This window comes from Drosophila montana, unplaced genomic scaffold (assembly GCF_035044405.1).
Source record: "Drosophila montana isolate Dmon_TW-CO22-7 unplaced genomic scaffold, ASM3504440v1 contig_3440_1, whole genome shotgun sequence".
NCBI lineage: Eukaryota > Metazoa > Arthropoda > Insecta > Diptera > Drosophilidae > Drosophila > Drosophila montana.
This window is the reverse complement of record NW_026998325.1, coordinates 250,426-270,932: the sequence shown is the minus strand read 5'-3', so window position 1 is coordinate 270,932 and position 20,507 is coordinate 250,426. Positions and strand designations below refer to the sequence as shown.

Below are 20,507 nucleotides of genomic sequence, written 5' to 3'. Positions count from 1 at the left end.
CAGTTTAAATAAATACGGCAACACAGCAGCATCACAAATACATATATACGCAGATATCGTGTGTGCGTCTGGATTTTGCTGTATTTTTTATTTAAGAATGAATTATTAATAAACAATTAATAAATTATTATTAAATAAAAAACAGTACAAAACCGCCAATCAACCGTAAGTAATTACCACCCATAATAGCTGTCCGCTGCCGACAGTTGCGGCCACTTGCAAGAGAACTTATTGATTTTTTTCTAAGCAACGTTGCATTCATTTTCAGATACACAGAGTCTATAATTAATTACGTTGAATATGGAACCGAAAAGCTATCATGCCCATGAGCAGCAGCAGCAGCAGCAGCAACAGTATTTGCACGAGCAGCAAATGCACTTGCAACACCTCCAGCAGCAGCAGCAGCAACAACAACAGCAGCAGCAGCAGGCCATGCAGGCAGGATTTGCACCGCGTCGCCAGTATGACAACATGGGAAATTCGCCTGCTGCCATTGCGGCTGCCTGTTTGGCGAATGGGGCTGCTGGCGGTGGCAGCTCCTCGATGGTTAAGACGCCATTGCTGCAGCGGCCGAAAATAAAGAAGGAGAAACAGCTGCAGGCGCTGCATCAGCAACAACAACATCTGTCGGAGCTGAGCGGTACCAGCAGCACCGGCATGCTACCACCTGAGGAGACGCTCAAGTTTGTCAACGAAACGGATGCCAATGGGCTAACAATGAAGACACCCGTCAGCATATTACAGGAATTGCTGAGCCGGCGCGGCATCACGCCGGGCTACGAGTTGGTACAGATTGAGGGGGCTATACATGAACCGACGTTTCGGTTTCGGGTCTCGTTCAAGGACAAGGATACGCCCTTCACAGCTATGGGCGCTGGTCGCTCCAAGAAAGAGGCCAAGCACGCGGCTGCTCGCGCTCTAATCGATAAGCTAATTGGAGTACAGCTGGAGTCGCAAGGCAATTCAGCAGCAGCAGCGGTGGCAGTTGGCTGCTCAATGGCAGGCAGTGGTGGCGATGGGAACGCCAATGTCACTGGCAGTGGCGAGTAATTATTGCTATCGAATTTGATATTTTAATGTCTTTAAATTTCGTAATTTTTGTATGCTATATTCTTTGACAGTGGAGGCGATAAGATTGTGGGTAATCCCATTGGCTGGCTGCAGGAAATGTGCATGCAACGTCGCTGGCCGCCGCCATCGTACGAAACGGAGACAGAGGTGGGCCTTCCGCACGAACGCCTATTCACCATTGCGTGCACCATATTGAACTATCGTGAGGTGGGCAAGGGAAAGAGCAAGAAGATTGCCAAGCGTTTGGCAGCCCATAAGATGTGGACACGCCTGCAGGAGACGCCCATTGATGCTGCCAAGATCAATGACAGCATCTGCAGCGAACTGGAGGGCGATGTGAGTAAATTATCGCTTGTAGATGCCGTGCAGCAGCCGGTAATGTCGAATAACCTTACTCCAAGACGGTTTTACGAGCGCATCTCCCCAGTTATAAATATAATTGACATTTAGAGCTAACCAATTTTTCACGTTTTCTATTTATAACTATCGACAAACCATCTTTAGTTTTCGAAGCTTTTGTTATTGTTGTGATGTGTTTCTCCTTGTTTAACAACGAACAGACTCTTAGACAAATGCAATATAGAAATTAGATTAAACCATAACATAAATAACACGCAGTGCTTTCATTTGTTAATACTTTATGATTTTAAGCCTAATTCGTTAACTACCAATCACATAAATGGGTCAATTGCCATCCAAAAGACCTAAGAATAAAAATAATATTTAGATATGGATATTTTTACATTCAAATTTAAGTGTGATTCTATTTTCTTTACGTTTATAATTTATCTACTATATAATTTAAACTACGCCAAAGTTGTCCAAAGATGACTATTTATTCAATCTAGATGATGACTGAACTGACACGTTCGCAAATTTATTGCTTACACTTTTCTACCTATTTTTCTGTAAAATTAATGTTAGTACTTACAAAAAGTTCGTTAGTTGTTTAAAATATTATTTTTATATATTTACTTTTTAATTAAATATATTAAACTAACTGCTAATCAAGCAAATTAGATAATTGTATGCTAACCCAGTTATGCCTCATATTTAGCATACTTTATATACTCTATATCATATTAAGCAGTTTTGTCCTGAATTTTTGAACATACATATTTTTGGTTTTTGTTTTGAATGTTTGTGATATGTTTCAACTCACCATTGGCGAGAATTTGTGCGTATTAAAGGAAAACGTTACGCTCTTATTTACAGCCCCGCATTAACGATAATTATTATGGTGATTTGAAAGATATCACTGTGCCAACACTGACCACGCAACACAGTAATAAAGTGTCCCAGTTCCATAAGGCATTGAAAAATGCGACGGGAAAAAAACTGCTTAAATTACAGGTAAATTAAGTTGCTGAAAGAGATGCACCTGTTGCCGCGCTTAGTACATTTCATAAATCAATTGCAAACACATTTCTAATGACCCTTAAATGCATATTTATTCTTTTTTTTTGTTTCCAGAAAACTTGTCTCAAGAGCTTGAAGATTGACTACATCAAGCTGCTTTCAGAGATTGCTATCGAGAATCAGTTCGAGGTAACCTACGTGGACATTGAGGAGAGGACGTTTAGCGGCCAGTTTCAGTGCCTGGTGCAGTTATCCACGTTGCCAGTCGGCGTTTGCCATGGCACTGGATCAACGGTTTGTGAGGCACAGCGACATGCAGCTCAGAATGCCCTCGAGTATCTAAAGATTATGACCAAAAAGTAGGTCAGCAACTGAATAGCAAAATCTGAACGCACATTACGACGATGAAGAAAATTGAAACGTCCTTATTAGCCCCCTGTATTCCGTGGTTCTCAGCAACAACATTCAACACTGTATTTAATATTTATTATTATTTTGTTTTGAGCTTAGTTCACCGATATGACTTTATAGCTGACCTGTACTATTCGCAAATCGTAGATATTAAATACCTTGATACGAATTATTCACAAACAAAAATCCTAGTTGATTTATACTGAATGAAAGATCTTATTTTAAGAAGCATGAAGCTATTGATATACGCATCCATTTTCAGGGAATTAAAAGGAAAACCCACTAGCTTACCGATAATGCTGCACCCTAATTTTAACAGAAAATGACTAATTGTAAAATATATTTATGTATAGATTAAAACTTTTGTATAATTCTGATATAACTGGGAAATGTTATTTTATCTGTCTTTAAAATATAATTTATTAAACTGTTGTACAAATTAAACCAACATGTAAAGATTGAATGGCAGTTAATGAAAAAAAAGTTTTATAACTGCTATCATGAAAGTAAACTTGAATTTTAATAAAACAAGGTTCAATAAACTGGTAACATGACGTAGTCCTAGAATAGAAACCTAACTGGATATTGTCTAAAGCAACAGAGGATGAATGCAGCTGGCACAAACTGCTATTAATGTTTTCTAGAATCCATTTAAGTTGTAAGCTGAGTCAAACCATTACCGTCATCAATGTAACTACGGGAAGAGTCTCTTTGTTTTGAAGTTATAAGAATGAATCGAAACAGGCATGCATTACGTTCAGAGTAGTTTTTCTTCAGTCTTAAAACTAGTACAATAACAACACTGATCTCAGTGAACGTGTTATATGAAATAGAAAGATTTTTATTTAAAGTACGTAATACTTATGCTAAACTTAGAACTAACTGGCTTTATATGCAGATTATTTACATTGACCAACACAAGTGGCTGCAGCAATAGCCTAACGCAATTCGTTGCCACATGGTGAAGTCTGGGAAAATGGATGTTAGTCTACTTTTTTTTACGGTCCTGCGTGCACTTGGGACAGAACCATTTGCCCTTTGGTTTTGTGGTTAAACCCACACAGGCAAAGTGGAACCACTCAATGGGACACTACAAGAGAATAAAAAACATTAGGTTTTAAAAGAAAAATGCAATTGCATTCAGGAGCAAACGTACATCTGGATTGTCGCAGCCAATCATCTCGCCATAGGAGACTTGGTGGCATAAGCAATACGTTGGCTCGTTCGGATCCACAGGCATATCCATGACATCGCTGGGATGTGTTGCGGCCGTGTGACAAGATTCCTTCTCCGAATCATCAATATCAGCTGTTTTCTGTTTGTAATGGCAAACGGAAATGAAAGTTAATAACTGCTTACCAAAATGCTGAGCTCAGAATCAAATCATGCAAGAAGGTGAAATGTAAATGAAAGATGCAAAACCAATTAAACGGCTAAACACTGAGAATAATATATAACCACTAGAAGGGGATAATGGAGGGGAACATAAGTGCAAGTACACCAACGTGTATATTCTGCGGGTATCTACTGTGTGGGCTACCAGGCACAAAAAACAACTATACAGTTTTTAGGAAAGAGTAACAATCATAACAAGACGAAAATGCATAATTTTGATGAAGATGATTTACCTTTTGGGCGCCCCCCTTGCGTGTTTCTTTTTCTTGATTTACCTTGGTCTTTTTCTTTTTGCTACCTTGACCAGCACTGCTGCTGGCATTGAGATTGGCCCCACTGGCACTGTTCGATTGATTGCCACGCCCCGTTTCCTCATCTGAGGACGCTGGCTTTTTCTTTTTGCCCGTTGTCTTGCCGTCCTTGGTCTTTTTACGTCCTCCCTCTGCAAATAGCGAATAAGAAAATAAACATAGCCAAAATATAGCACTTAAGTTGTTTACGTACTTTTGGCTACTGCCTCCTCGGACTTGGCGCGCGTTGATGAAGCTTTTTCCTGAATTTCGCCCTCGAATCGCGCCAAATCGTTGTCAAGCCTCCGGATTTGTTTATCCACAAGCTCATACGTTTGTATGGCCAGCTGTACTTTATCGTCGCTGTACTCCTTGGCTTTGCCAAACAGCGCCTTTATATCCTCTAATCGCTCCTTGCGCTCTTCTTCGCTCATCGCACCATTATCAGCGGTTAGTTTACGCATAAAATCTTTTGCATGACTGTCAATGCTTTTCATCGCAGTTTGCGCCCGATCATCTAATTTTCTCATCAACTTGAAGTTCCGTTCCAGTTCAGTGGGCAGCGATTCCAATCCTAGTGAGATACAACAAAACATAAGATCCCGCTACGACACTTTCTCTTTGTAATTTTGGATACCGTCTAAATAATTTTCCAGATATATGGCTGAAGACATTTTACAGGCTTTTCGTGAGGTTCTATTTTAATTGTTTTAGCGACAGTTACAGTTTACTAACAAAAATCGAGCGTCTATTTATGACGTGCCATCAGCTGTTTTGTGTGTGTTGCGCCGCAGCAATGTAAAATTCCTTATCGATAGTTCCACGTAATCGGAATCTAGCGCCATCTTGCTCTTGGGCTAAAAAGCAACAAATCTGAATCAGAATTCCAGTCATTGGTTACGCATAATAAAACTCATGTTCTTCATTTACACACAGCATATTTTCATGTTTCAGAAGGCTTTGAATCATATTATGAATTTTATCTTCAAATAAAAATAATTAAATATCTTTTATGAAAAAGTTATATGGGTACTAGTAGGGGCACAAGTAGTAAACATCGTAACAAACAAGGTTTAAATTCAATTAATTAATTAGAATTATTTAATTAATATGGAAAAAAATGTAGTGAATTTTTTATTAGCAGTGTATTAGTTTTGTTTAGTTTTTTACTACACATTATAGCCGTTAACTTTACACTCGATAACGCTTTGCCAATAAACACTTTACAACACAGATAAATACAGCTGTTTTTTTGCGCTGGTCAACATTGTAGCCAGCAGCCCACCGAGTAAAGGAAACCGAAATGCAGGAGAATAGCACGTAATTTGGCTAAAATAAACGCTGAAAAATGTGCTATGGCGGTTTAAAAGATTAAAGAACACGTTAGCTTTAGGCGGCAGCAGCATGTTTAAGAAATTGCGCAAAATGTTGCCTGTAATGCGTCCGGGGCACTGGCTCCTATTTGCCGTCATCGTCGTCGTCACCTGTTATTGGTTGCTGGAGATTCGGCTGGAACACGGTTGGTTGTGGAATTCCCGTCTACTTGGTTGCTTCAAACATAACATATTTTTTTTATACATACAGCTTTTAAGCCCCTGTCGAAACTTACAGGCAACGGCGGCAAGGAAACGGAGCATTCGTCTCTCGCTCGGAATATTCCCAATCGGGATAACTTCGATTATGAGGACCAACTGGTGGTGGTGTACAATCGTGTGCCAAAGACGGGCTCAACCAGTTTCGTGAACATAGCCTATGATCTGTGCAAGCAGAACAGATATCACGTCTTGCATATCAATGTGACTGCTAATATGCACGTCCTGTCGTTGCCAAATCAGGTGCGTGTCTCGGTTGTCGCCATCGATTTTGTCTCCAGGCAAAATATTAAACTATATATTTTGTTTGCTTAGATCTCGTTTGTGCGAAATGTGACCACGTGGCATGAAATGAAGCCAGCCCTATATCATGGACACATGGCATTTCTAGACTTTTCCAAGTAAATTTGGCATATTTTACATAAGTTTATTATTTTTTTATTTATTTATTATATGTATCTATTTGGCAGATTCCAAATCGCACACAAACCCATCTATATAAATCTGGTGCGAAAGCCATTAGATAGGCTCGTCTCATATTATTATTTTCTGCGCTATGGTGATAATTATCGGCCGAATCTGGTGCGAAAAAAGGCAGGCAATAAAATAGTAAGTAGTTAAAAATAACATTTTAATACAGTAGTCATTATTGAGGTCCATGTCTTTAATGAAGACCTTCGATGAATGCGTGGTTCAAAAGCAACCCGACTGTGATCCCAGAAATATGTGGCTACAAATTCCATTCTTTTGTGGCCACGCTGCTGAGTGCTGGGAACCCGGCAGCGACTGGGCCTTAAAACAGGCCAAGCACAATTTGGTTAATGAGTATTTCCTAGTCGGTGTCACAGAGCAAATGTACGAATTTGTGGATCTCCTCGAGAGATCACTGCCCAGGTGAGTTTAAATCGGTTATTGCTAAACGAAACCAGTACAACTGAAATTTCTGCTTTATCACAGAATCTTCCAAGGCTTTCGTGAGCACTATCAAAACTCCAATAAATCTCATTTACGTGTGACATCATCGAAGTTACCGCCCAGCGAATCTACTATACAAACAATACAAAGATCAAAGATTTGGCAAATGGAGAACGATTTGTATGAGTTTGCCCTGGAGCAGTTTGAATTTACGAAGAAAAAGCTCATGCAGCCCGATAATAAGCATTTGCAACAGTTCATGTATGAGAAAATTCGACCAAAATGATCGTATTGGAAATTCAAGGGTTACAAGGGCAAACACAGAACCAGAAACGGTAGATTAAAGCTCAAGGGAAGCCGTTAGTATATCAGGCTATTAAATTTTTATTTTATTTTATTTTTTTCAATATTGTATATAGTTTATCTAGCTTCGATATGTACTTAAAATCAAGCAAACAACTCGTGAAAGACACTAAAGACTTTAGCATTGAATATCATAGACATATTAGTGATTTTTCATAAGTAATACGTATTTAGTTAGTTTAAGCCATGATATTAACACTTAATAACGCTTTCTTAGAGTTATGTAAGTAATATTTAGTAACAATTGTAACAACTATTCAAAGCACAATGTATTTACTTATGCATCTAGTAAATTATGCTCTGTATAAGTATTGACAATACCACGTAAAGCGTGCCCAGAAATAATGAAATCTTGAGCGATACGAAATATGTGCTGAGTCTGCGCATACAATAACCAACTAGTTTAGATACTTAGAAATTATATAATGTGTAAGTGTAATTATATTATTGGACTCTCAAATGTATATCAGCTTTTAGCACTTGTAGCAGACAAACTCATCAAGTCAAATACATGTAAATACATGTTCACCAACCGATTCTAACTTTTCTAATTGACTAGAGTCTCTATCAACAACTGTTTCTAAGTGATTAGCTGCATGCAACTGGTTAATTGATTAGTACTGTCGATTGACCATATATGTCAATATTTACATGCACTCAAACCAATAACAAAAAATATTTTTTTTATTTTCTGCCTTGCAAACTTTGTTTAAGTGAATTGCCCTTAAAACTGCAGCGTCGCTTGAGTCGATCAGCAGCAGCTGGTGCGAAATTCCATTGAACTTTAAAAGCTGACGTAGCGCGATTGACAGCGTTTGCTGGATTGACTGAAAGACTGAAAGACCGCCGGGTGGGCTGACGCTAGGCGCTGAGGCGAGGCAGAAATCGAAATTGAATTCTTTTTCGGGCACTCAAGTGAAATACTTAATTAATTGCTCACGGCTTGAACGTAAAGGCAATGAGTTTGCATTATCGTCAGTTGTACATTTGAACGCGGACACGCAAGTCGTCGTTGGACCGTTCGACTTGGGCTCGTTTCATATCTGACTTTTAAGCAGTTAATTATGAAATAGTGCTAAGCGTTAAAAGTATTTCAACAGAGTGCGAACACTTAGATTTCGAACCCGGGCAGCATTTTTATTAAAGCGGCGTGTCTGAGATTTACAACGGGTTTTATGTCATATATAATACTATATGTTACCCGTATATGTATAAATATATATATATATACCATATATAAATCTTACTCAGACTTTTGATTAGTCTAATACGGGTTATGCGTAATGAGTGGGTTTGTGATTGAGCGTTCAAAAGTTCAACGATAATTACGTCTAGCTATACACTGAGCTAAAAAAGCAAGCGTATTAGTGGACTGCATTATACAGCTTATAACAGTTTCACGGGTATATAACAGTTGTGAAAATACCCATTGTTGCGATTTATTGCCCAGTGTTGAATGCAAGATGTACAAAAGTTTAAAAACGCCTGCATAAGTGTTTATTTGACATTGGCCTTAACCCTGTGCCGTGTTTTTTGCATTTCTCCTTGGTATGTATGTATATCAACAGCAAAAACAAAGAACTTAGAAATCTCAACGTAAGCCACTGTATAACAGTTAACCAAGCATGTACTTTCCAACATGCTGACACTAGCCATAATTAATCACTTTGTGTTTTACTTTTCAACGTGTTTGTGTGTGTACACATATATAATAATAGCTTTTGTACATTACTTCTTAAATACCGCTCGCCATACCTCGATACACATACGACGCGGGTATAAAATTGTTGAATAAACAGCTTTATATTTTCAGTCTTTAAACGCGCCAAGTCCGCGCTAGACCTGAGTTGAAAGCTAAGCCTGAGATACACAATTCAATTACATCAAAGCAAAACACAATCTAAGAATATCAAACTGTAATCGCCTGAATAAGCTGTGCCTGTATTTAATTTTGGTAAGTTTTTGAACTGTAGCTACTGTAATTGTTATTTAAGTTTCCTGATGCGCTGATGCGTGCGCTCTTTTCGCATTCTGTTTTGGCTTCGTTACACTTGCTTAGTGGCGCCTTCCTCTTCTTGTTTCTTTTGTGCTTGTCCTTATGCCCAATGCAGAGAAGAAACCCAATGTCCACACGCGCGAGAAAGCAACGCATCAAATGCAGTTCTCGCAAATCGTTGCCTTTGCACGCTTGCCAGCACTGCCAAGCTGTCAGATGTGCTCGCTCTCTCTATTGCAATTACTTTCGGCGTCGTTGTCGACTTCGAAACTGTTGTTTCTTGTAAAAGGGACATTGGAATCGTGTCGCTGCGTTTGAGGGAAACAAGCTTAAAGCAAACTGGACAAAAAGTGCGAATTTCGCATGAAAAGTTCAATAAACGCTTGGCATTGACATACTTCCAGGCTAAAAGCGAAAAGTGAAGCTGTTCCTGCTCAAGTGCAACGGCAAATGCATATATCGCTGTTTGTGCTGCTCAATCATCGTGAAAATTATTCATTTTTTAAATCAATATCGAGCGACGAGTAACGCCGAATTGTGAATTTTTCGTTATGGCAACTGCAACAAGCTGCTTGCCTAGGACAACAGCTGTCGTCGCTACGGTTGCCGCCTCTGATGCGGTCTCCATTGCTTCAGGTGAGACAGATGTACATAGTTGCTTGTATACATACATACATACTTATGTATGTACGTACATACATTGTATTCATATACACACGCCTATTTAACTTTTGTAATACCTTTTTGGCACGTAAGGTTAAAGCACTTTTAAAAGCGGACTTGGGCTTGCCCTTGTCATGTACATAGTATTGTACCTTTGTGTTTTTATTTTTGCCAAGACCTTTCTGACCTCAGAGTTGCTTGACATCTATCTGTACGATCAGCGCGCGAGTTGTTCGCCATGGTTTTTCCTCGTTTTTTCCACATTTTTTTGATTTTCAAGTTTTTGCTTGTGAGTTTTTTTAAGAACAGGAAAAAAACCTCTGACTGTACAATATTAAAAAAAAAAATGTTGGAAGGTTATTGGAAAGTAGAATTCTTATACGTTTCTTCAATTATTGGGATTTTCACACTAAAAGAAAATGGTTCTGCGGAACAACAGCTCGTTTTCTGCAATCACAATATTCTCTTTTTTTCTGTAAAACAAATCAAAAATCAATACATCTGATCATAGATGGCGCAGTTAACTTACATGATATTCATAGAAATTGGCAAAAAATTACCTGCGATAGGAGGCGCTTAAGTGCAAAAGGCTATTAAGTTAGATGCACTTAACCTAATTAATTTCATACAAAACTAGCTCTTAGTGCTCCGAAATGAAAATTTCAGGCTAAGTATCGAGGTAGCTAAGCAAATTATACTGTATATATATATCCAAACTCTTAGCAATTCATTGCTTTAATACATTGTCAGCAAACAGAAAGAAACCTTGCTCGTCAGCTAATAAAACGGCATACAATAAAACGAGAGTTTTACACTTGAAAACTAATGAATGGAAGGTGCGACTCGAAGACGCGCTTCGCACGTGTTGCCGTCGATTAGTCCAAATAGCTGCCGAAACAGCTTGTACCATGCCCATGGCTGGGGCGTTGCTTGAAACGTGTCGGCCATACACAAGCAATGGCAATGTTGTCAAACAGGTGTAATTACTAGGTAATGTCTAATTGATGAGTATCACTCAGAAAACTGGGCGCCTGGCATTGAACCGAAAGTGCAAAGCCTGAGGGTCAGGCTCTGAGACACAGGCGCAGATGTGTACATCGAATGTGCTGCTTACGGTAGCTGCATAAATTAAGCAGATGCTGCGGGAGAACAACAACAACAACAACGGTGATAGCTGAGCAACTGTTATGAAAAACCAGCTTCCAGTGGCATAATTTCCCAAAATGCATTAGCTTCTCTTGCATCGGGCAACTCGCTCTTAACTCTAGCTCTGTCGCACTCTCTTCTCCCGCTCGCTGGCACGTGAATGTCATGCTCAAGATCAGCTTTCAGTCTGGCTCTCTGTCAGTTTCCAGTTTTTGATTCTTGGCCTGGTATAAAATCATCAAAACGCGCTTTTGGCCGCAACAGTTTCGTCTGCTCTTTCGGCTCCGTTGCACGCGTCGTCTGTTGCTCCGTCTTCTGTGTTTAAGTCGATTTTATTGTCGCCTCAAAACAAGTTTTACGTTTTTGGTTTCGGTATCATTTTCAGTTGTGTTGTGTTTTGTTTTGCTGTGCAGAGTGTGTACTATATAAATTATACGATTATTTGGTTCAAAGCGTAGACGCACATTAACTATTCATAAGTTAATGCTGTACCTACTTTATTTTGGGATTTGCCAAAATTGCGAAATTTCCCATTAAAAATTATCATGTTTATTTTAGTAGGCGTACTTATACACATGCTTTTTTTTAGTCGGTTTGCAATTTATGCAAATGATTCCCGACCTATCTAATTGAGAGTCTGTTGTTTCACTAAATATTCCCATAGATAAGTTTATCAAATTCAAATACATTCTATTTAAGTCCATATGCAACTCATATAAGCCCAGATAAAGAATATTTTGCTTATCTTCTTAACTAAACTCTCGATATATTTTCATAAATATACTGACATCATTTTGAAAATAGGTTTTTTATCGATATTAGATATGCTCTGTAATTAGAAACATTGAAAACTTGTTTTTAAAACAAATTCAACTAGAACTTAATCAAGTAGAACAAGTTGAATTCGAGAATCCAGCTCAAGATTTGAGTTGCAAATACTTATCTTCAAGGCAACTGCATTCTAATGTCAATGTTAGCGCGACGAACTCAATATATAAAGAAACTGTTATACAGCATCCGTTATTGATCTTCGATTATTCGCGAAAAAGCGAATGTCAAGGTTAAGGTCAGCGCCAACAAAGAAGAAATAACCGGATCGGATGATCGGCAGCGTAGCGAATCTCGAATCGGCCTGCATTGTTTTAAATGCAGTTTCAATGATCCGATTAGCAAGCCGGTTTATCAAATAATTTAAATCAATAACAAAACTAATAAAGTGCACATTCTGTCATTCAGCAAACCAAATACTTGGGATCGTTAACTCAACTATAAAGCATATAAGAAAAAAAAGAAAACAATTAAAAAGCTACAACAGAATATTATACTTAATTTCAAAAGAGCTTAATAACAACTACAACTGCCACCATGAGTAAGTAATAATGACTGTATTTGTACAGAGGCCTTATATAATCAAATAATTGCTGAGAATAGTTGTCAGCCAGATGGCTGAGCAGGGGATCAAAGCGCAGCTCTCCAGCTTTTTCAGCTTTCGTGCAAACACGCTTCTCGTTACGTGTACTAATTGAATTTTAATTCTCACCTGTGCCCCACCCCCCCCCCCCCCCCTGCATCTTTTGTTTTACAGGAGTGCCCACCATGTTGTCGGACATCGATGCGCTGCCCTCGATCAAGCTGGGCGACTTTACGCTACAGTTCGAGCTGGGAGACGCGACCCCAACGGCCAAGGAAGTCGCCACGCGGGAACTGCGCGAATCTCCCGAGCGCCAAAAGCAGGCGACACAGGAACTAAAGCGATTGCTCGAGGGTAAGTCCTATCCAGAAGTGCTCAATTCGAAAGGGTTTTTCCTAATGAACACAAGCTGATTTCCAACCACACTTATCCGGCTTTTCCCAATATGAACAAGCTCTAGAGTAAACTATGTCTTGTTAATCTTTTAAATATGTGCATATACATGTAGATATTTCTGTCTGAAACGAGGAAATTCCAATATAAATAGAAATTATGCACTTTCACTGATTAAAACGAACCACTTCCCTTGAATTAATTTGTGCCTTTGCGGTTTCGATAAATTAAAAATGATTCAGATGGGAATGAAGTAAGAATAAACTATCAATAAATTGCATTAATAAAAAGGCTAAGGTTATGACTAAAGGTTAGTTTTTCCTTTGAAATGAAATTTAAGTTAAATCTATAGATTCTATTCGTCTCCAGGAATGTGGAAATACTATTATCATAGTAGTAAAAATATGTAAAGAATATAAAACTACGAATATTTTAAATGCTAAATTTGCTATACTTTTTTTATTTCCTAGAAATATTTCCTTTAATCTGGAGACAGTTTAGTTTTCCCTTAAATAACTATAATTATTATAATTATTATTTACCTTACCTTTTGAGTAGGTGTGGCTAAGATATTGGGACTCGAACCCGGAACCTTGTTCGAATACATGCCTCTATGACTGAGTCACTTTTAAGGGCAACATTCGTATTAACTAAGCAAGCTTTAAAGTATTTAAATATGTATTCTCTACTCAGATTAAATTGATGAGCTGCACTAAGAAAGTCAAGCATAGCATGTCGCTAATCATATAGTATAACCCCTTTATTTATTTTTCAAATTACGATGAGGCCAAAGTCGACTTCCTGGCCTTCCAGACGACCCCTTCATTAGAGTAGCTAACGCGATAATCGGACAGGTGAACCTACTGCCAACTATAAACAAGCTAAATGTATTTTTAAAACAGAGGCTAGAGAGATATTGTTTGATGGTCGCTGATATAGTCAGAAAGGTGAACGAGATCAGCTTGGTGGTCATTAGCAACCCGCTGTTGGACTCTGTTCAGCACCCACTCTATACATAGCTTATAAAAAATTATCTTATTGACATGTAGCTGAGGCCGATCTGTACTGTCCCAAGGACAATGAGGAGTGGCTGATACGCTTCCTTCGGCCCTGCAAGTATTATCCAGAGAGTGCGCGCGACTTGGTGAGTTCCTCATGCTTGGAGTAATAATCCCCATTAACTTAGTGTATTTTAATTTACAGATCAAGCGCTACTACTCCTTTAAAGTGAAGCATTCGGATGTGTACAACAACTTAAAGCCCACACGGGAGGCCAACATCTTTAAAAATAATATACTCACCGTGTTCCCCAATCGCGATCAGCTCGGACGCCGCATATTGTTACTGGAGCTGGGCAGTAAGTGGCCAACATTCGGACAGCGTAATGACTACTTTGTAATCTCTGTAATTTCCTGCAATTAGAACGCTGGAAGCACAAGCAGGTCACGCTTGATGAAGTCTTCAAGGGTGCCGTAATTTTTCTGGAGGCCGCCATGCTGGAGCCGGAGACGCAAATCAATGGGGCCGTTGTCATTTTCGACATGGACGGACTTAGTCTGCAGCAGACCTGGCAATTTACGCCGCCGTTTGCAAAGCGCATCGTTGACTGGCTGCAGGAGTCTGTGCCGCTGCGCGTCAAGGCGATTCATATTGTGAACCAGCCCAAGATTTTCAATGTGGTCTTCGCACTCTTCAAGCCTTTTCTGCGGGAGAAACTGCGCAGTCGCATCATCTTCCATGGCACCGATCGCGACTCTCTGCACAAATACATGTCGCCAAAGTGCCTGCCATCGTGCTATGGAGGCATCCTAGAGCTGCCCCGTATCGACGGAGATCAATGGTATGAGCTGCTGCTCATGTGCGACGCGGAGTACGAAGCCATCAACTCGTACGGCTACAAGAAGAAGTGAGTGGGACCCAGCGACCCGGCAATATGTACAGCAAGTGATATTCCCTCGTATACCCGAAACTCAAATAATTAGCATTAAGCATAATATCTGTTATACGCTTGTCCAGCCAACGCTTGCGATAGTAGTTTCGTAGTGCTAGAGCCATGAAGTTTGCCTTAGTCTTAAGCGATCGTTTCGATCAAATCTGGCAGTAAGTGTTATGCTAACATAATAATCCACTTTATATATAAATGGGGGTAAGCGTAATTATAGTCTGTTATTTCATTACATTATTACTTACATAGATAAAATACACATATATATATATATTAAAAGTTGAAAAGTTAAATGAAACACTCGGATATTCCACATACTTCACTTTATTTGTAGAGATTATTCATTCAAATACGTTAGGCAAATCACTTATATGTTTCTAATTGGTTGGTATATAGGTAATATTGTAAGTTATACAAAGCAAGTCATATTTTTTTACAAATATTTAATTAATAGCCACCATTGTTGTCGTCCATATCAACTTTTTGGTGGGAGATTATCTGTTACAAGCACAAGTCATTTAAAGCTACTCATTTATAACGTGTATAATAGTTACCGCGATGTAACTTCTGTTTTACATAGACATACAAAAAATATTTGTATAATAGCTTAGGGTGTACAAAAAAATATTGTTGTCTTAGGCTCTATGGTCAAGTCAACTCATCCACTCGCAAGGCACAATTTTTATACACAACTTGTAGTACCGTGTCATAAGTCAAACTGTAATACGTTACACTATTTCATTATCAAACTGTTATACACATCTGACTTGTAACACGCTACTCGTTATTCCTACCCTCTTGTCAAAAGTCAAACTGTAATACGTATCAAACTGTTACAGGCATCTGACTCATAGCACGTTACTCGTTACTCGCTACTCGCTACTCATTATTCGTTACTCGCTACTCGTTATTCACTACCCTCTTGTCATAAGTCAAACTGTAATACGTATCAAACTGTTCTAAGCATCTGACTCGTTGCTCGCTACTCGTTATTCGTTACTCGCTACTCGCTACTTGCTACCATCTTAATCTCAAAATGTGTCTTGTACATTTTGCTGCATGTGTATTTGGTCTGTGCTGGGATACTCTTAACCAACTGTCACCAACTTGGCTGGAATGTACTGAATGCCTCCGGCTAAGCAGTAAAAAAAAACAAACATAGACATACTCCCCGTTAGCTCATAGTCGGTAATTGGACGCTGGCGCCTTTGGCGAATTGCGCGATTTGCTAAACAAATGGCGCGACATGAAGGAGGGCGAACGCATGGCAGCGTCCGCAATTTGCCCATCATCCTCAGCCTCGTTGACGGCCTCGGCTGCCTTGCTCGTCCCGCCCCCGCCGCCGCCGCCGCCGCCGGTGCAGCACTGGCGACGCTGCACCAGTCGAATGGGCTGCGTTAAGTCGATGATGTCGCCAAGCTGGCGCTGTTCCGCCTCGGCGACGCACTCCATGCGCTTCCACTGGCGCAGGGCGAGCACAAAGGCGTCCGATACATTTGTCGCCGTCTTCGAGGAGGTCTCAATGTGTGACCCAATGCCGAGCTCCGTGCACCACTGCTGCACATCCTCGTAGCTCACTTGTCGTTTCTCTGGCCGAAGGTCGTTCTGTGGATGATGATGATTAGAATTAGATTTCTGTCAAATTTACATGCTTCTCCGTTCACCTTATTGCCGACCACAATAAACGGAAACCTATCGGCCTTCACGTCCGCATAGTTGAGGAACTCGTTCCGCCACAGCCGCAGTCCGCGCAGGCTGTCCCGATCGTCCAGCGCATAGCAGAGCAGGCACATATCCGAGCCGCGATAGAAGGGCGTGCGCAGGGCGCGAAACCGTTCCTGCCCAGCCGTGTCCCATATCTAAAAAAAAAAAAAAAAAAAACAAGAACAGACATTATAATTCGACAATAAACCTTGATTGGCATTCAATTAAAGGTCCATTCCAAATTTGCATGCGCTGATTGCGCTCTAATGGTAGCTCGGCTAATGGGACAGGCAACTATATATATAACTCGGGTCGATAAAAGATAGCACAAAGTTGCGTCACACTTTTGAATAATTGCATTAGTCCGTCATGCCCTGAGATTTCCAAAGCCCAGACCCAAAGGCAAAATAACTGACTGATAACAATGTGCTGATAAAAAAGTAAGACAAGTTCAGACCAAAAGCCCTATAAGTAGCAAAAAAATAAGTAAGAGGTTCTAGTCGGGAGCTCCCGACTAAGGGATACCCTGAACTCTCTTCCAACAGGCGATAGGTATAAAATGAAATGATTCTTGATATATATATACTGTTCTAGCAGCTACATGTCAAGTTTGGTGATTTTAGCTCTTATTATTTACCAAAAAATCAAAAAACAGGATTTCGATATCGATTTTTATCGATTACTTGGGAACGGGGCAAGTTATCGAATATCGGTAAGAAACTCGATCTGCGTGAGCACTAGCTCTTATAGGTTCTGAGATCCTTGCGTTCATACATACGGACAGACGGAGGGACGGACAGACGGACATGGCTAGATCGACTCGGCTATTGATGCTGATCAAAAATATATGTATATACTTTATGGGGTCGGAGATGCTTCCTTCTGCCTGTTACATACATTTGCAAAAAATACATAATACCCGTTTTACCCATTTTTAATGGGTTCAGGGTATAAAAAGTGTGATATCGAACGGAAAACATTTTCATACAGGAAATTAGCTATTTTTATACATGCACATACATTTCATTCTTTCTCTTCCTCAATCACAAAAACTATTTCAATCAATCTTACCGAATTTCTGTAAGTTATATTGTTATTATTGTTTGACATCAAGGCAATTTATGGAATTCTCATTAGCATCAAGTTTTCTGAACTGAATATCAGAAGAAATGTTTAGCTAACACCTTTGTGTTAGCTATTTCTTTATTATCACCATCTGTTTTATATACTAGATACAAATATGGAATATGGAAAACACACAATCCCAAGTAAATATCTGGGTATTACCCGTCGTTGGTTCGATCAATGCGTTATCAATGCAACAAGTAAAATTATATGCAACAATCTTTTTTTAAAGCCCGTTAGATAAAAGCTCAAATTTCATCTATAATTTTTTTCAAATTTTAAATATTTTTTTGAATATATAATAATTTTTTTTTTAAATCTTTAGAAATGACTTCAAAACCACGAGGCTAAACAGCAAAAACTTTTCTACAACAGGTTCTCGCTTCTTTAGGTTAAATGTTGCGTGTTAAGGAGTTGGTTTTAAGGATATGCAAATACCCTTGGACAATATTAGATTTATTGAAAAATGCTAGCTTTTTTTTAATTGAATTCAAAATAATTTTATTTCCCATATTCCGACCATGGAACCAGCTTTTGGCTCGTCACATTTTTTTTTCAAATTTAAATGTTCAATTTACTTATATTGTTTTTGTACATGTACATTAATATCAAATATCTAACAAGATAATGTTCAGATGCGAATGATATTGATCCAACTAATAGGGTTCATTGTTGGAAAACGGTTTGCAGCCTTGATTTAAACCCTTTTTTAAAAAAAAGGTATGCGGAAAATACTTATCGGCGTTCCATCAGTCAGTTAATCAGCACAATCAGTTTTATGGATGTATAAATATAAATACAAATATTGGCATTCCTCTCAATGTATATTAAAAAAGGAATTCGGTTGAAATTTAAATGCATACGGTCAAATATACATATGTATGATGCACATATTAAAAGATATGTAAATAAGAGATTGGTTATTCCCACTTTGGCTGTTCCCACTATTTACACATGGTGTACCTATTAAGATATGTATATAAGAGCTTGTTTATTCCCGCTTTGGCTGTTCCCACTTTGATTGTTCCCCCTTTGGTTGTTACCACTATTTACACAATCCGCTGGAGGGCATCCGAGAGTCAGATATAGCTCGTTCTGCACAGGAAGCGGCGCACTTCTTGTTTGGCCCAAGCTCAGCGAAGCGTTAACAAAAAAACGGCTGGTTTTTTGGTTTTGCTGGGGCCAGTTCACAGATTACAACACAGTAGGACAAGCACATATTTTTTTAGTGGCTTAAACTAACCAATTACGAGTTAGTTAGTCAGTATCGAGAGATCTTTTGGAATTTGTATTGATTTACGCAATTATAATTAATTATTCGAATAACTGAAATGACGTTCTGCACCAGTTTGCTTACTCATCTCGGGGAGCACAACCTACCCCTAGTTGCATATTTATAAGCTACGAAAGTTGTCGGACTGTGAAAATGTGAATTAAAATGGGAAATGACAGCATAAATAAAGTGCATTCATTGTTAACAAACAAGGGGCTAGCCCCCCCCCCCTCCCGCTTTCCCGGCGGAAATGAAAAGACTTTAAGAAACTAAAGAGACGCACGTTTGGAATTTATATGAAGGGTTTTCTAGACTATATATGCATATTTGTAAATGCACTGACATCGTGTGTATGTCTGTCTGTGTGTGTGTGTGTGTGTTTGTGTGGAGGGGAAGGGGCAAGCACGCACAAATATACGGTATAAATTACAGAAATGAAACAAAGTCGCCGCATTGTATTGGATTCTGCCATGCTAAACTGTACGTTAATTAAGCTCCGAGGCGATGTGTGTGTGTGTGTGTGTGTGTGTGCGAGTGGGGGCAAATAGAACAGATACTGAGACAGATAGCAAGTAAACAGCTCAAATGTCAGCGGATCTCTCAACGCACAAACAACGTGAGCAAGTTACTAAATGCCGGTGAAAAGTTTTTGTCCAATTGGCCCAATTGGAAAAAGAAGGTGCGAAGCGGAACTGAAACTAGCTCACGATTTGGCCCTTTCTGACTCATCACACTAAACCACAAGCGTTAAATTCAGATCCCCCTTCCCCTTCACCGCAACTGACCTGTAGTGTGTACTTTTCGCCGTCTACAGCGATGTCCTTGTTCATGAACTCGACGCCAATCGTATGGAAATTGTTTTCCTCGTACCGATTCGAAACGAAGCGTGTGAGGAGCGCAGACTTGCCCACGCCTCCGTCGCCCAGTATGACGACCTTCAGTAGTTTGGTTTTCTGCGGTGGGCGCATGTTTGTCATTTTTACCGTACGTTAGGCTGTCGCCGACTGCCTCACTAATAAACAAATTGTTGTAAAAACTGCGCAGGTACAAGTTTTTTTTTATTTATTGTACACAAATATCATGGGCACTGTAAAATTCACTATTTTGTGCAATCAATCACGATTTTTGTTGCACTTCAACCAATTACATGCACTTTTATAATTATGAGTATTAACGTGCAATTTAAAAAGGCAAACAATTAAACCATTGAAATTGAACACTCAACGCAATCGCGCCGCGACGCGACCTATTGGACTAACAGTCAGCTGTCAAATGACTTGGTGAGCAGAAGATGAGTTCACGGAACTAGTGCGCTGTTGAAAATGTAAACAAATGTTATGTTATGAACGAAAACTATGTTAGGCACACGGCTGCAAGCAGACAGAAAATTATGTTAAAGAGATTCGCATTGAAAATGTTTATTAATATCCAAGATATCCAAATAAAATATAATAA

At 39.3% G+C, this 20,507-nt stretch overlaps 5 protein-coding genes across 8 annotated transcripts; 3 read left to right on the top strand and 2 right to left on the bottom strand.

The window, feature by feature from the left end:
* Positions 1 to 16: 16 nt before the first annotated feature.
* On the top strand, positions 17 to 3,027 carry loqs (loquacious). Of its 2 annotated transcripts, XM_064691638.1 has the most exons (5): positions 17 to 165; positions 269 to 1,046; positions 1,122 to 1,407; positions 2,287 to 2,424; positions 2,545 to 3,027. In XM_064691638.1, the coding sequence occupies exons 2-5, from the start codon at positions 301 to 303 to the stop codon at positions 2,791 to 2,793; spliced, it is 1,419 nt and encodes a 472-aa protein (XP_064547708.1). In that variant the 5' UTR covers positions 17 to 165; positions 269 to 300; the 3' UTR covers positions 2,794 to 3,027. The 2 variants fall into 2 exon arrangements, with proteins under 2 accessions (XP_064547708.1, XP_064547709.1); XM_064691639.1 differs by lacking the exon at positions 2,287 to 2,424 and having other exon boundaries at positions 19 to 165.
* Positions 3,028 to 3,661: 634 nt separating this feature from the next.
* Positions 3,662 to 5,321, bottom strand: Ing5 (inhibitor of growth protein 5). Of its 2 annotated transcripts, none has more exons than XM_064691641.1 (5): positions 5,164 to 5,321; positions 4,741 to 5,100; positions 4,470 to 4,678; positions 3,998 to 4,156; positions 3,662 to 3,931 (listed from the first exon to the last, which is right to left on the bottom strand). In XM_064691641.1, exons 1-5 carry the CDS (start codon positions 5,198 to 5,200, stop codon positions 3,830 to 3,832), a joined length of 867 nt encoding a protein of 288 aa, XP_064547711.1. In that variant the 5' UTR covers positions 5,201 to 5,321; the 3' UTR covers positions 3,662 to 3,829. The 2 variants fall into 2 exon arrangements, with proteins under 2 accessions (XP_064547711.1, XP_064547712.1); XM_064691642.1 differs by having other exon boundaries at positions 4,512 to 4,678.
* A 364-nt stretch (positions 5,322 to 5,685) lies between these two features.
* On the top strand, positions 5,686 to 7,938 carry Hs2st (Heparan sulfate 2-O-sulfotransferase). The gene is made up of 6 exons (XM_064691549.1): positions 5,686 to 6,045; positions 6,111 to 6,361; positions 6,434 to 6,519; positions 6,589 to 6,727; positions 6,792 to 7,012; positions 7,076 to 7,938. Exons 1-6 carry the CDS (start codon positions 5,931 to 5,933, stop codon positions 7,317 to 7,319), a joined length of 1,056 nt encoding a protein of 351 aa, XP_064547619.1. The 5' UTR covers positions 5,686 to 5,930; the 3' UTR covers positions 7,320 to 7,938.
* A 1,258-nt stretch (positions 7,939 to 9,196) lies between these two features.
* Positions 9,197 to 15,248, top strand: LOC135434829 (alpha-tocopherol transfer protein-like). Of its 2 annotated transcripts, none has more exons than XM_064691551.1 (5): positions 9,197 to 9,350; positions 12,787 to 12,966; positions 14,055 to 14,149; positions 14,209 to 14,362; positions 14,428 to 15,248. In XM_064691551.1, the coding sequence occupies exons 2-5, from the start codon at positions 12,798 to 12,800 to the stop codon at positions 14,913 to 14,915; spliced, it is 906 nt and encodes a 301-aa protein (XP_064547621.1). In that variant the 5' UTR covers positions 9,197 to 9,350; positions 12,787 to 12,797; the 3' UTR covers positions 14,916 to 15,248. The 2 variants fall into 2 exon arrangements, with proteins under 2 accessions (XP_064547621.1, XP_064547620.1); XM_064691550.1 differs by lacking the exon at positions 9,197 to 9,350 and adding an exon at positions 9,684 to 10,028.
* Positions 15,249 to 15,256: 8 nt separating this feature from the next.
* Positions 15,257 to 20,314, bottom strand: Rab9 (RAS oncogene family member Rab9). Its single transcript, XM_064691552.1, has 3 exons — positions 19,838 to 20,314; positions 16,615 to 16,809; positions 15,257 to 16,555 (listed from the first exon to the last, which is right to left on the bottom strand). The coding sequence occupies exons 1-3, from the start codon at positions 20,027 to 20,029 to the stop codon at positions 16,130 to 16,132; spliced, it is 813 nt and encodes a 270-aa protein (XP_064547622.1). The 5' UTR covers positions 20,030 to 20,314; the 3' UTR covers positions 15,257 to 16,129.
* Positions 20,315 to 20,507: the final 193 nt, after the last annotated feature.